This window comes from Nipponia nippon, unplaced genomic scaffold (assembly GCF_047370975.1).
Source record: "Nipponia nippon isolate SJK-2023a ecotype South Korea unplaced genomic scaffold, ASM4737097v1 scaffold_36, whole genome shotgun sequence".
NCBI classification, from domain to species: Eukaryota; Metazoa; Chordata; class Aves; order Pelecaniformes; family Threskiornithidae; genus Nipponia; species Nipponia nippon.
In genome coordinates, this window is record NW_028262354.1 from 1,584,409 (window position 1) to 1,599,511 (window position 15,103).

Sequence of the window (15,103 nt, forward strand, 5' to 3'; positions counted from 1 at the left end):
ATGAAAATCTCTGCTCACATAAAAATAATTCACCGATTTAAGGTGTTTTCTGAAATTTTATTTTTGAAGATGGTAGGAAGAAGATGGTGCCTGCTATTCAGTGAGTAGTGAATTCCTCTCAGTACTTACTGAAATACCTATTCCAGTATCAGGGATGAGTTCCTATATCTCTTATGGAGTGCCGTGTTTTCAGATGGCGGAATTATGCATGCTTCATTCAGTCTGTGTCCTTTGAGCTTTATTTACCGTAACCATTTAGTTTTATAGTAAAAATTTTGCTGAGGCAAAATCAGCAGGTGATCAGTAGGTGCAAGAATGGATCATACTGCTCTGCTTGCTGTCTTTGGACATGACCTGATTCATGCCAATCGGAAGTATGGCTGAGCAGCTCTTTGTTTCCTAAATGTCCTGCTGTGCCCAAGGAGCATGTCTGTAGCCAGCAGAATCCTGGCTGAAGGCACAGAAAATGGCACCAGAATGAGGACACGTTCTGGGGAAAGCGATGGAAGAACAACCAAAAGAGAAGATTTTGCGTTTTGCTTAATGCTAAGTTTTATTGTCTACAAGTCAAGAGAGAAAATGAAGAATGATCACATTAACAGCAAAGGTATCCCAAGTTCTATACACCAAGAAGAGAATTAACAGCCCCACTAATATCTAATAGCTCTTTGCCTTATACAATGGGTGATATATTCAAGTGCACTGTAGATGTTCAATAATTAAAGGACAGAAAGAAGAAGACAGCTTAAGTTTGAAAACAGGAAGAAAATTGCTGACTGTTTACTCTATCATCATGTGAACCAGAAGCAAATGAGCAGGTTTTCATCTCCTTGTGTCTGTTCTTGTACGCCAGAGATGGGAGCTGGCAGAGCTGCTTTTTCTACCCAGAGCTGGCTCAGCAAATCTTCTTGACTGTGGTGCAGCACTTCTGGATGGGTATGCAACACTTCCTCACGGGGGAGCAGCATTGCAGGGGGCTGTAACACACCATAACTGGCTTCTTCTTCACCAGGTAGGAGCAGCAAGACTGACATCCAGAGCAGCAGCAGGGACAGCAGCCACAGCAGCAGCAGGGTCGCTGGGCACAGCAGCAGCAGGGCTTCTGGCACACCTTGGTACAGCAGATGGACTTCTGGCATGGGTTGCAGCAGACGGACTGCTGGCAGGGGTCACAGCAGGGCTTCTGGCATGGGTCACAGCAGGACTGCTGGCAGGGGTCACAGCAGGGCTTCTGGCATGGGTCACAGCAGGACTGCTGGCATGGGTCGCAGCAGGGCTTCTGGCATGGGTCACAGCAGGACTGCTGGCAGGGGTCGCAGCAGGGCTTCTGGCACGGGTCACAGCAGGACTGCTGGCACGGGTCACAGCAGACAGACTGCTGGCACGGGTCACAGCAGGGCTTCTGGCATGGGTCACAGCAGACGGATTGCTGGCATGGGTCACAGCAGGGCTTCTGGCATGGGTCACAGCAGACGGACTGCTGGCACGGGTCACAGCAGGGCTTCTGGCATGGGTCACAGCAGACGGACTGCTGGCACGGGTCACAGCAGGGCTTCTGGCATGGGTCACAGCAGACGGATTGCTGGCACGGGTCACAGCAGGGCTTCTGGCATGGGTCACAGCAGACGGACTGCTGGCATGGGTCACAGCAGGGCTTCTGGCATGGGTCACAGCAGACGGACTGCTGGCATGGGTCACAGCAGGGCTTCTGGCATGGGTCACAGCAGACGGACTGCTGGCATGGGTCACAGCAGGGCTTCTGGCATGGGTCACAGCAGCATGGGTCACAGCAGGGCTTCTGGCATGGGTCACAGCAGATGGTCTTCTGGCACGGCTCGCTGGAGCACACTGTTTTGCTCCTCATGACGACGCAGCATCCGGTAGAGCAACATCCAGTAGAGCACATGTTTTTTGTAGTGTGGTCAAAGCTGGAAGGACCGAGGACCTGAAACACAGCGTACTTTCAGATACAACCCATCTTTCCAAGTATATAGATATGTTTTATTTTGGCATACAAATGCTGCTGTCTAGGCCCATGGGTGATAGCCGTATCACCTACTGCTTCCTATTTATTTGTCTTGAGTTGCAAAAAAAGATCCTTACAGAAATCAAGCCACTTGTCACTATCGCAGTGATATTTGTGCATCTTTTGAACTGTCCTGGGAACTAACTTTCCTGTACTCATCGGTGAAGATCACTCCCTGAATTTCCATCCCAAGAAGCTTATTTTCCACTGTGCTCTCCCTACTAACTGTCTTTTTCAATAAGCAATAGACAAACAGGCTAGGAAAATCTGGACTTCAGAGAGAGCTGTAGATCATAGAATCATAGAATCATAGAATAGTTTGGGTCGGAAGGGACCTTTAAAGGTCCTCTAGTCCAACACTCTACAAAGATCAGATACAAAGACACATTTCAATTCATTGCTTGACCAAAACCAAGTGAGAACCATTGCCATCAAGAAACACTGCTAGTAGGTAACACTTACCGTGCTAACTGAGCGGTGCAGTTGAGTGAGGAGCAAAGGGACTGGGAGACCTTTTATTTAGCTCGAAATTGTCCTCTCGGAAATGAGGTACCCCACAGCAATTCGTGATTTACGCACTAAGCCTATACTTATTTGTTGAATGTGCCTTCATCTATTTAGTCTTTGCCTCATTGTTTTTGACCAACCCCTCAATTTTGTGTTATTATCAATTTGTTCTGTAAATTTTTTACAATTTTTTAATGTCCAGTTAATTCTTGTGTGATGATTGTGAACTGCTTAAAAGGAATGTTTCTGCTCATTTTGCATATGGTAACGCTGTTACATTGAGATGCTAGGTGGCTTGTTCAGAGCTAGCGAGTGTTCAATTAACATAAAAATCATAATTAAGATTGAGGAGCAATGGATTCCAGAGGCATGCAGAGGCCTTCTGGACGTCAGTCACTCCTCAATATGATTTTTTAAAACAGAATTCCAGCAAGTGCAATTCCATGGCCCCGTGTTTTGTTTTTGAATGCAGAAATGGTGAAGCCCAATGTCTTTCTTCAGGGTCTCTGGTCATCAGAAGGGCAAATATGTAACAGAAAGTTCTTGACATCTCACCCCTTGCTGCCTTATCCCATCCATGCATGGCAAAACACATGCCCTGGGCTTTGCCAATATCAGAAATCTTAGGTGCAAAGGACTATGCAAATTCATCATAGAAATTTGGAATAGAGTTTGGATCAAATTGGAGACCATATTTTTCCAATTCCTTTTTGATGTCTTTAAATAAAAGCAAAACACAAAACTTTTCTGGAAGTTTTACATCCTGTTTCTGCTTAGCATAGCTTGATCTGCAAAATTCCTAATCCATTTTTTAAAGTTCTAGTATGCCCTCAAGTAATGAAAGATCCACCTACGGATGTTATTTTTGGAATAACTCTATGCTCAGCTCTCAGTCACCCATTGGCAGTCATTAGTGCTGATGTTAATGATCATGTTGCAATTATTCATTAACGATGTTAATATTTATTTTGCATGAAAGCCTGAAGGCCTGACATGATGCTCTGAGCATCTTTAGGATTTCAAATTAAACTACGTATTTTTAAAAAATGATCTCTCTCCGGTCAGAGGGAATTCACGGGACCCGGGACCGTGACTGACGTGATTAAATGTTTCATTTCTGAGATCACCCTGAGGAGGAGGGCTGCTCCTGCGGCTGTGGGGTTGTGCATCTGTGCGAGCAGAGCACCGAAGGACCCTTGACCACCCTCCTCTACAGTGTACAGCTTCACTGCAGATATCCTGATTTCTGCTGAGGTGAAGAAGAGAAGATTCAGGCTGTTTCTGTTCATACAGAAACACAGTGTGATCCAGATCACAGATGCTGAGGACAGGATAGGTCATCGTGAACCTTCAGTTTGACTTCTGGTGACATAAAGCATCCATTTCCACTCAGTTTCTGTTGGGTAGCTACTGTTTTTATTTGGCTACATCACAGCTTTTAGAAAGCTACCCAGTCTTGCTCTGAAGAATTCAAAGGACCATGAAGTCACCACTTCTCCAGGCAAGCTCTTTCCAAGGTCAATGCTCCTGTCCACTAAAACATAGGCTTCATTTCCTATTGAGTTTGGCTTCAAGCTAATGACCGGGTTAGGCTAGGTCACTGACACACATTATAATGTAATTAGTGATGGAGATTTACACCAGCTGAGTACCTGCACCTCAGCTAATAAAGGAAGCTCATGGCAACCTGGGAGATAACCAGGAGGGGATTTCTGAGCCTGCAGAGAAATGATAGGAGACTCCGACATTAGAAATGTGGAGGATCCTGAGCGGCGAGGTAAAGTAAGAGATGTTGGTCAAAATGAGGCAGTTTTCTGCGTGACTTGTATAGATCTGGTGCATTGCTTCATTCAGTGTCCCTCTCAGTTAAAAAAAAAAAGCACTGCTGCTGTTAGAGTTGGATGTGAACATCAGAGATGTCTAAAGCCATGGGAGACAGATCTACAGGCAGCTGGGACACCCATAACTGATTTTACAAGAGGAGTTTTACAAAAGAGAAGATTCAAATTAGATCCAAAAAAAGATCCCAATTAAATTTTGCATTGAGTGAATGAACTCAACAGGCTCCATAAGATGCCTAGAGTAACACCACTCTGTTTGTTTGGATTTGAGAATTACGGATGCAGTGAAGCAATCTTTGCTGTGAAACAGCTAAGGCAAATTCCTCCTTGTTAATCTTTAGGGGTTTGCTCACTGTTTAACCTGGTTGTGGAAATCCACTGTTATGTTATTTAACACACACTCAGCAGAGCAGAAATGTTCCTCAAAGCTATCTAGAGCGTTAGGTACAGAGGACTTCTCTTGCCAAATGTCTATGGTCTCTGATTTAAAAAAAAAAAAATATTCTAACGAGGTAAAGCATTCATAAAGGCTTTGGTCCTTGATGTTCCAGGTGTCAAACCTGTGCAGGGCTGACAAAAGCTTAGAATGGAATGGAGCAGAAAAGAAACAAGCTTTGTTCTTGTTCCACTCTTATTGCTGCCATTTCTCATCCTCAAGTTAACGGAAGCTTCAAGCTTGAGCACAGCAGAAAGTGTAACCAGTTCAGAGGCTTTGTGCCTTTCATGGGACTTGGAAAAGGAAGAGGAAATAAAATGTGCTGTGATTAGTCACAGAATAGAAAGTTGGAGGCCTGGGGCAGCAAGGGAAAGTGAACGTATATACTTGCAGACAAAACCACTCCTATGGACAGAAAGACTTCCTGACTCAATACCCAACTGCGAGAGGTGAAGAATGAATAAGGAGAAGAGCTCTTAATGTAGCTGCCAAGGGTCGCATGAAAATGACCCATCTCTTAGCAGTGGCAACGACTTGAATGTCAGTGAGTAATTAATTGCTCTCTGCATCCCGTTTGCAACTTTTCCTTTTTAGCAGGCTGTTCCTCTATAATGACAATTTTCTCCATAACCTATAAATAACTAATTCCAATTACTTGTGTACCAACTGGTCATTTACTAGGTACTTGCAGTGCCCAGCTCATCCAGTCTATTTCCCATGCCTGCCTTGGGATGGATGAATCACGCTGGGGAAACCTTCTCTCATTTTATACTGTAGAAATTGTTTAATTGAGGGTGTTCCAAGGCAGGTTCCAAACCCTGCAGGATTTGCTTTGTTTTGTTTCCAAATATAGCAGCGGCTTTTAAAGATCACGTCTGCAGTAAAAACATGAACATGCAGGCCAGGCCCCCAGCTGTAACTCTGAAACGCCCATTGTGTATGCTGAGCTCGGTGCAAATATTCTGTTTCAACAGGCATTAACCCAACGTGTTTCTCCTAGCCCTCTGCGTGCAGTGCAGTGGTCCTGCTGGGTGCTGCGGGCATTTTCCTTGACTTTCATGGTTCCTTGATGTTCCTCCTGCTTTAGCTTTTTCACCAGTGATTAAAGCATGGCTTTAAAACCATGAGAAAAAACAGATGCCGCCAGACAAGCAGATACGACAAAGCGGCAACTAAAAACATCCAGAACTGTTAGGTAGGCTTGAAACATAATTTTTATTGTCTTGCTGGAGAATGAAGCAGCAAAGCAAGAAAGAAATTATTCCCAGTGGACAGTGTGCTTTGCATTGGCAGAAAGAAGATAAACAGCTCAAAGCTCATTAAACTGGGAGACTTCATCGTAATACGGTGCTACCCTCCAACCGTTTTAAAAGTGGTTGCTTGCAGAGAAGTGGCATGGCTGGCAAGCGATGAGCAAGGAGATGAGCTCAAGGCTTTGGGCGAGGAGCGAGCCGGTGTGTCCAGGTGCCGGGGCCAATCCTGCTGCTAGTACTTGGGGCATTTAGGTGGCAGCTTGCAGATGTTCTTGGTGTACTGGGGGCAGTAGGGGACCGGGGGGCAGTAGCGCTGCACTGGGGGGCAGTAGCACTGCACAGGGGGGCAGTAGCGCTGCACAGGGGGGCAGCAGGGCTGCACAGGAGGGCAGCAGGGTGTCACGTAGGTGTACTTCTGCACAGGCTGCCTCTGGATGGTGTAATGGCAGGAGGGCCCCGAGTCGTGGCAGGAGGAGCGGGATTCATGGCAGGAGGTTTCGTGGCTGTGGCAAGATCCGCGAGAGCACATCTTTGTGGAGTGTTGGCAAAGCTGTCAAGAGCAAGAGATCAATGTAGTGAGAGGAGCCCCAGAGTCACTTCTTATATTCCCTCCCCTTTTTTTTTAAATAATATTTTTCTTGAGCTCCCCAGTGAACTGCTTCTGTCTTTCTTTTTGCCTGCCTAATCCAGACCAAATGCACTCTTGCTCCTGCCTAATCTACAGGGCTTGCTGTGGCAATTGCAGTGTGAAGCTAGGTCTCTGCAAGCCGATGCAATGAGCCCCATGAGCCACTCCCAAACCCCATCTCCCTTGTGATACAGCATGGAGCTTGTCTCATCTGAGGATCCCTTCCTGTGCCCTCGCTGGATCTTTCCTGGTGATCCCCATCTCTCCGTCTGCTGCTCACTGTGCCTGCCTCAGAGCACCTCAAGGGTGCAAGCAGAAGGCATTTAGGTAAGTCCTAGCTCCCAGGAGGTCCATAAAAACCTCTAGTGGAGGTTTCTTCTCTCTCAGCATGAACAGAAATAGTAAAATTGGTCTTACCCTCTTCAGCTACAGGGAGAAGTGTCTGGAAGCAAAGGCAAGCAACTGAGGAGGACTGGGTTGAGCGGTCTTTTATACAGCTCCAAAAGGTTATCTCGGATATGAGACACCCCTTTGCAATGACAATTTAATTATTTCCACACTCAATCCTGCAGATGTTTGTGCTATCCTATTTTTAGTGTTTCCTCTTTGACGCACTGTATTTTGTCCTGTATGCAATTCCTAATGCATTTCCTATAAGGATTTTGGAAGGCGCTTCTTTCCCATTTCCTGGAGACTGACACTAATCTCATAGGTGTTAATTAGCTTGCCAATGGGCAACCGGGATTGCATCAGTGACAGAAAGGTCTTTATGTCTCAGAAATGCTGACTCCTGGGATAGGTCTACCGTTTTGTGCAGGTGACAGCTCAGGATTTTAATTTACGTGTTGTTGAATGCCAAGAGGAAATGGGATTACCAGCTGCAACTCATGTGTATGGCATGATGCTGGGAAGGCTGGCATGATCTCTTCAGTTTCCTGGTACAGCAAAAAATAAAATATTTCTCCTTCTTCACATGTTCCTTGACTTGCCCGATGAATTGGCTGACCCCATCAGATTGTTCCACATGTATCAAAAGTTATTTAGTACTTAAGATCACAGAAAAACATCTGGAGATGAGCTCTGTACAAGGTATGAGTATGTTAAGTTTTCCCATTCCTTCGTTTATCTTTCTCTTCACTGAGTTCTTACACTTTTTTCACCTGACCTCACCTGCAGAGATGTCTGGAAAGCAAAGGATTCGGAGAAAGGGAGCATCTGTGCTGAAGTTTGAGCAAATATTGGGTTCTGTCACTAGTGGAGAAATTATGGACACTAAAGCCGGATTTAGAATCCTGTTTGACTCAGTCTTTGAAGCATAAGAAAATGAAGTCCATAACTCATCGGCTTTGGAAAACGTTACCCATTAGAGTAATTCGCTAACTGCTAACGAGAAGCTCTCTCTAAAGTATGGGTGTCCTACAGCTTTTCTTCAGGCTAGAGGCGACACAATTGTTTGTGGTGAGTTTTGTGTAGCAAGGGAGGATTGCACGAATTCCTCAGGGCCCTTTTGTGACTCAGTTGTGGGTCCAAAACCAAGAGAGGCTGCAGCTGCCCAGTTGGCAAAGCTGGTGCTTGTGTGACCGTTCTCCCTTCCTCTGTGCTTTGGCCTGGAGCATCACGCCAATGTTCCTCTGAAATCTTTCTACATCCTCAACAGCCTTCCAAAACTGGGGTGTCCTAGGTTACACCCACTCAAAAAATGTTTCTGAATCTTTCAAATTCAGATCCTGCTAAGGAAAACATGATCTCTGAAGAGTTATCATCCATTGCTTGCAGTTCTTTTAGGGGAGTACGTAAGGGAAGCCCAATCTCCAGTGATGAAATGTCATTTTTAGAGCAATGTGGGGGTTGATACTGGCTCGGTTACATTCAGCAGTGTTTGGTATACGAGCTCTCTGTAATGGCATCTTGCAGTGTTCAGATCTGTGCTATGCGAGTGCACAAGAGTCTTGCATGAGACGGATCTTCTCTGAGCTAACCCATTTCTCTGCTCCAAAGTATATACTAGTGACAAACAACACTGGAATATGAAAAAGCAGTTTGTGACTTCTGTTTTCAGAGGCTCAGAGGTACTAAGATATTTGAAAATATTTATATGCCCAAGTTCTGAAGTTGAGCTTAGAGTAAATTATTGCATGTATTGAGTAAGAATATTAGCAACTCTGAACTGCTTTCCCCTCTTTCATTTAATGAGCTATGCTTGTCTCCAAAAGAAAAGAGTTTGCATTCAATTGTCTTTGGTCTTGTTTTCAAAATGATGGGACAAAAATCCGTGTAGGCCAGCTCATCATCTGGTATAAGCAGGGGAAGCTTTGTTCTGCTCAGCGCTTTAGGTTCATGTAGATTCTTGGTAGTTGAGAACTTTTTCATCTACTAATGTGTCTGTTTTCTTCCCAAATGAACGTAGGAATTGTTGTTCTTGGCCACCAACTATTGGAGCACTTTGAGAATATGAAGAAATTTGACCAAAGAATCCAGGGGGAAAAAAAAAAAGTGTAAAGGAAAAAGTGAATAAAGAAATTGAAAGACAACACAGGTCTCATGAATTGTAAGATTTATTGTTTCCCACACCCAGATGAGTCTGAAACAGGAGTGCATGGCATAGAAAGATTCCCAACAGTAATTATGCACTGAATAATTAGAAAGGACATTTCCTGAATAATTAGAAAGAATGACACCTTGAATGATAATTAGGGGAACATTTCATCCAGACCAGCGGTGAGGCACACGGCAGAGACCCAGGGATTTCAGTAAGGATGAGACGATCCATGGCCACAGCATCCAAGGGAGGAGAGAGCCAGTGGGTCCAGGTGCCGGGGCCAGATCCTGCTGCTAGTACTTGGGGCACGGTGGTGGCAGCTTGCAGATGTTCTTGGTGTACTGGGGGCAGTAGGGGACCGGGGGGCAGTAGCGCTGCACGGGGGGGCAGCAGGGCTGCACGGGAGGGCAGCAGGGTGTCACGTAGGTGTACTTCTGCACAGGCTGCCTCTGGATGGTGTAATGGCAGGAGGGCCTGGAGTCATGGCAGGAGGAGCGGGATCTGTGGCAGGAGGACTCATAGTCGTGGCAGGACCCGCGAGAGCACATCTTTCTGGAGTATTGGCAAAGCTGTAGGGAAGAGAGAGAGAGAGCCCATCAAGCTGGCACGACTGCCCCACTGTAACCTTCTGCATTTTCCTTGGCTCTTTTTCTGTAGTGGTCTGGGAATTTTTGTTTTCCTCTGTTTTGTAATACATGGGATATCTTAACCCTGAAATTGATACTGCCTTGTCTTTTGGGGGATACTCTACGATGGTCCAGCTCTGATGGGAATTTCCCTACCAAGATGCTACTGTTGGCTTTTTAAGGTAAAATTTACTTCCAAAACTGCACTGAATTGTCTGAGAGATCTCTTCCTCCATCAGGAGCTAGTTTGGGAATGAATTCTTTGCTGGGTCCCAAAGACTCTGTCTTTGGAGATCTGGTCCTTCAATTACTCGTATTTTTCTGTCATCCCATCTGCTGTGAGTATACCACGAGCACCCTTTGCGTAGCTTACATGTTTAGGCACCCAGTCACTAAAAATAAGAAATTTCTAGGACAAAGGCAAGGTCTAAACACAGAACTAGCCAGCTAGAATTCCTACGTGAGCTTCTGCTGCTCAATAGTAGATAAATCAATATAATCCAACTTACCCTTCGTTGGAGCAAGCAAGTGGAAGAGCACTGAGAACTGATGCTGAATGAAGAAGGAACAGGGGATGGCGAACTTTTATATCTTCCAAAGGGCTGTCCGAGGAATTATGCATCTCTTGGCAATGCTGACAATTAAGTAGTCACGTTCATATTTATCTTCTGTGACTAGTTTTTAGCATTTCCGATTTGACACAGTCAGGAAAAACAATTATGACTTTTTCCTTAACGTGTTAATAGGCAATGAATTTCCCAATCTGCTTTATAAGGGAATTTTGAAGGCAGTTGCATATTTACATATTAAAAATGAACCTAACCCTAGAGTTATTAAGTGATTTGTCATTGGGCAACCAGTATTGCATCAACATACAATTCAAAAGTGTTGACTCCTAGCCTGCCTGCTGCCCCTTGGTCTGCATGGAAGACTCACATTTTGATTGATATGTTTTTTTCGTGACACAAGGGACTGTAATTAACAGCCACAGCTCACATGGACTCTACTTAGAGGGAAGTCCTGTTGAGTAGCTCAAACGCACCTGACGCCTCAACACCGGAGATGACGTTAGAAAGACGTCCCCAATTCCATTTTTTTTCATTCTGTTTGTGAGTCCACCAGCCATCAGCTATTTTTTCCCTTGTGCCACAATATTATCCTGTTTACATTCCTCCTAGAAGGGGATTTCAAATCGTAAGCAGGAAGGATTTGGGCTGGGAAGCTATCAAAATTGGCATCCTGTTTTCAGATCCCAATTTGCTTCAGGCTCTCGTCTTAAGCAGTTTTGTAATTTTTACTCATTGCAGTGTTTCGCTATTTACTAGGAAGTTTCTCTCACAGTGGCCCAAGACTTTACTTTAGGACACTGAAACGGGTAATTGTTCCTTTCCTGCGACTTTTATCCAGGGGGGTGCTGCAGGAACTCCTCGGGAGCATCCCATGGGTCAGTCCTGATGCAACTAGAACAAGTTGCTGGAAGTTGCTTACTGAGTTCAGAAGGGAGTAGCTATCCCTATTGAGATGGTCTTCATAACTTTCAGGGTTTATTTTCATGTCAAATTTGGGAAAAAAGATTTGCTACTCTGCCAAAAGTTTTGTGAGATGCTAATTCATTCTGAATTTGAAAATACATCCCAAGAAAGCATGGTTTCATGTTCTGGTTGGGGTTCTTTTTATTTGTTTTATCAATCTCACCTGTAGTCTTCTGAAAAGCATTGTGAGTTATAAGTAATGTAGAAATGGTTCATCAAGGTTGATAAAGTGGTATTTTTGGGGAAGACCCTTGTGTCAATTCTCCATCACGCAGGGTGCATTCATCTCACCCTTTTCTAGATGCTCAGAGTTAATAATTTAAGCTGAAGCTAGTCGAGCTCTTTGTGAAACCAGTGCAGACAAACAGGCACTGGCAGAAGGAAGCAAGCGATCCTGTTCTAGAATAGATGTCTCAGCTAGACGGGCTGGTGACTGGGGAGATAAGGATAGTCTTAGGTTGTAAAAAGTAGAGGGAGATTTAGCATTTAGTTTTAAGTGTGTGCAATTTTCATTGAAAACAGTAACTTGAAGTTCAGTGAAAGAAGGAGGGTTAGAGGAGACCTCTAGGTGCTCGTCTCTTCTCCCTAGTAACAAGTGATAGGACGGGAGGAAATGGCCTCAAGCTGCGCCAGGGGAAGTTTAGGTTGGATATTAGAAAAAACTTCTTCACCAAAAGGGCTGTCAGGCATTGGAACAGGCTGCCCAGGGAAGTGGTTGAGTCTCCATCCCTGGAGGTATTTAAAAGAAGGGTAGACGTGGTGCTCGAGGACACAGTTTAGTGGTGGACTTGGCAGTGATAGGTTAACGGTTGGACTCGATGATCTTAAGGGTCTTTTCCAATCTTGACGATTCTATGATTCTATGATTCTATTTGTGTTTATTAGACACCTCAAAATATTTGTAATTCTGAGTCAGAGCAACAAATGAAGAATGAGGTGCGGCTGAAGTAGGGAACTGAGACAGACAGTCCTAGGCTAAATAGGGAACAGATGAGCTCCCTGTATGCTGTTCATAAATGCATTCATCTGCCACAGAAATGACTGGCTTTCATTCATTTTGAAACTTTGGGATGTGAGCATTTTGTGAAAAGCTTGAGAAGAAAAGAATGAAAAGCGCTGACTAAGTCAGAGGTAAAGATAATTCTCAAGCAAAGAAGTCAAAGAATAAACGAATCACAAACTCTTCTATTTTTGGAAATGAAATTTTATTGTCTCATCTGCATGTTTTGGAAGTTCACACAAATCATTCCCAGTCTTTTGGAAAAGACCATAAGCTCGGTCTTGTATGCTAAATAAATTAAACCAGATCTGATTTACATTTTGAAGAAAATTCTAATCATAGGTGAGGTACTCGAGGATTCACCCAAACCAAAGAGGGGAAAAGAGAACCAATGATTCAAGCTTTAGGCATTGGAGAGCATCCAAGGTAGGAGTGAGCCAGTGGGTCCAGGTGCCGGGGCCGGATTCTGCTGCTAGTACTTGGGGCACGGTGGTGGCAGCTTGCAGATGTTCTTGGTGTACTGGGGGCAGTACGGGACCGGGGGGCAGTAGCGCTGCACGGGGGGGCAGCAGGGCTGCACAGGAGGGCAGTAGCGCTGCACGGGGGGGCAGCAGGGCTGCACAGGAGGGCAGCAGGGTGTCACGTAGGTGTACTTCTGCACAGGCTGCCTCTGGATGGTGTAATGGCAAGAGGGCCCGGAGTCGTGGCAGGAGGAGTAGGATTCATGGCAGGAGGTTTCATGGCTGTGGCAAGGCCTGCGGGAGCACATCTTTCTGGAGTACCGGCAAAGCTGTAGGGAAGAAAGAAACGGTCATGCTAGTACAGTGGCCCCAATGTACACGAGCATACCTGCATTCTCTAATTTCCTCTGGAATTCCCTGTTTTCTTCCTAATTTCTAGTTCTTCAAGGATAAGAAAGCGATTTCAATGCCGATTAGGTATTGGGAGATGATTTATATCCCCCACTAAAAATATGACCTTTTATGGATGCAATATGCTTTTCAGAGAAAAACTGCACAAAACATCCATTGTCCATATCAACCCCAGACCCTCCAGTGTGTCATACTTGAAAACTTTGAAGCCCCTTTCCCATAAAGTCCTCTGACTGTCCTCTCTCTCTGTTTTCCAGTCTTTCTGTTGTTTTGGTTCAGCTTGAGCGTCTGCCTGCTAAGCTTATATCCCACTTGTCATTTGCGTTAATAAAACAGCTCTTGTGGGTAACAAGAACTTGGTCTCTGGCATGATGGAGGTCTGGAGGTGAGGAGTGAGTATCGTACTCCAACTCTACCAAAGCTTCTATGAAAGCAGCTCGTTTCATAAAGAAACTCAAGAGAAATAGAAAAATTGGACTTACCCCTTCAGCAATAGGAATGAAAATGTGTAGGAGCGGAGAAGCGAATGAAGGAAACTGGGATGAGAGACCTTTTATACTCTTCCAAAGGTTTATCTGGGACATGAGACATCTCTTGGCAAGTGTAACCTAATTATATATCCCAGCCCATTTCTATCCGCTGTATTCAGCTTCCGACATTTACCCTTTGATGCACTGTGCTTTTAGCGTTGTAATTGTCCCATAAGTTATTAATAGCACTTTAATTCCTTTGCCTCGCTATGAAAGAGATCGGAAGGTATTTCACGCAAAGTGACGCCAATACCAAAGAAACTAATGGATCTGGTCATGGACAACAAGTATCAAGCGGAAGAGATGTTTGTAATTCAGAAGTACCGATTCCTCAAGCTGTGCTGGGATGTCACATGGACCAAGAGCTAAATGTGATCGCACCTCCATGTGAACAAAAAGTGATTACTAATGTTAACTCATGCGGGTTATTTTTAGGGCAGGAATAGTCTAGCTGAATTACTCAATGGTACCGGATATTTTAATGAGACATTCAACATTAGCCCAAAGATTTCCTTCATTGGTAATTTCAACCTGTCTGCATGGTGTGTCCTCCCAAGGTTTTCTTTCATTCTTGCTATAGATGCTGTTTTATTCTAATTCTGTGACACAGTTTTGATGGCAGTGATATCAAATCTCAGAGCAGAATGGTTTGAGGTGAACCCACCAGCCTAAGTCCTGCTCACAGTCCCAGAGGTATAGTTATTTTCTGTTCCTATTTTCCTCTGTCCTCCTTTAATGTGCTTCTATTTTTTTTTTCCCAACATTTTAAATAAAACTGGTCTTCAGTTCACTCTCTGGAAATTTTTAGCAGTTGAGGTTGTGAGAAGGTGGGCCATTTGCCTGCCTCCAGAGTTAGGTTTAAGATCTTTAATTTCACAATAATGTTGAAGATGATATTTGGACTATTAGTTGAGACAGAGTGCTAGTATTGCTGTCCTGCTTTCAGTACTCAGCCATGGCATCTCTGGAGCTCTTACGGAAATGCGCATTAGACAGGGCTGTAGCTCAAGAAAAAATAAACAAAAGAGCGTAATGTGGTGGAGGTAGGTGCTTCTGAGCCTGGATTTTCCCGTGAATCACAGACGAATTTCTGTCTTCCTTTCCGTGTCTACGTACAGGTCATGCCCATCTAACCCAGCAATTACGTTTTCTTGTCCCATAAAAGGCAAGAATGTGTCAGCAGCGGGATGACATTGTGGATTAGACGTCGGGCAGAATTGATTTTGGGTGATGCTCTACTGACTCACGGGGATCCCTCAAACAGGTCCATTCACAGCTGTGCTTCAGTATCACAATGTACGGAACGAACCTAT

General features: G+C 44.6%; 1 protein-coding gene across 1 annotated transcript; it reads right to left on the minus strand.

Annotated features, from left to right (window-relative positions):
• Positions 1-895: 895 nt before the first annotated feature.
• Positions 896-1,906, minus strand: LOC148053838 (uncharacterized). The gene has a single exon (XM_087771913.1). The coding sequence runs from the start codon at positions 1,904-1,906 to the stop codon at positions 896-898; it is 1,011 nt and encodes a 336-aa protein (XP_087628039.1).
• Positions 1,907-15,103: the final 13,197 nt, after the last annotated feature.

Excerpts from the sequence above, each read along its gene's own strand:
- LOC148053838 (XM_087771913.1), bottom strand. The coding sequence starts at position 1,906 with ATGTGCTCTACTGGATGTTGCTCTACCGGATGCTGCGTCGTCATGAGG.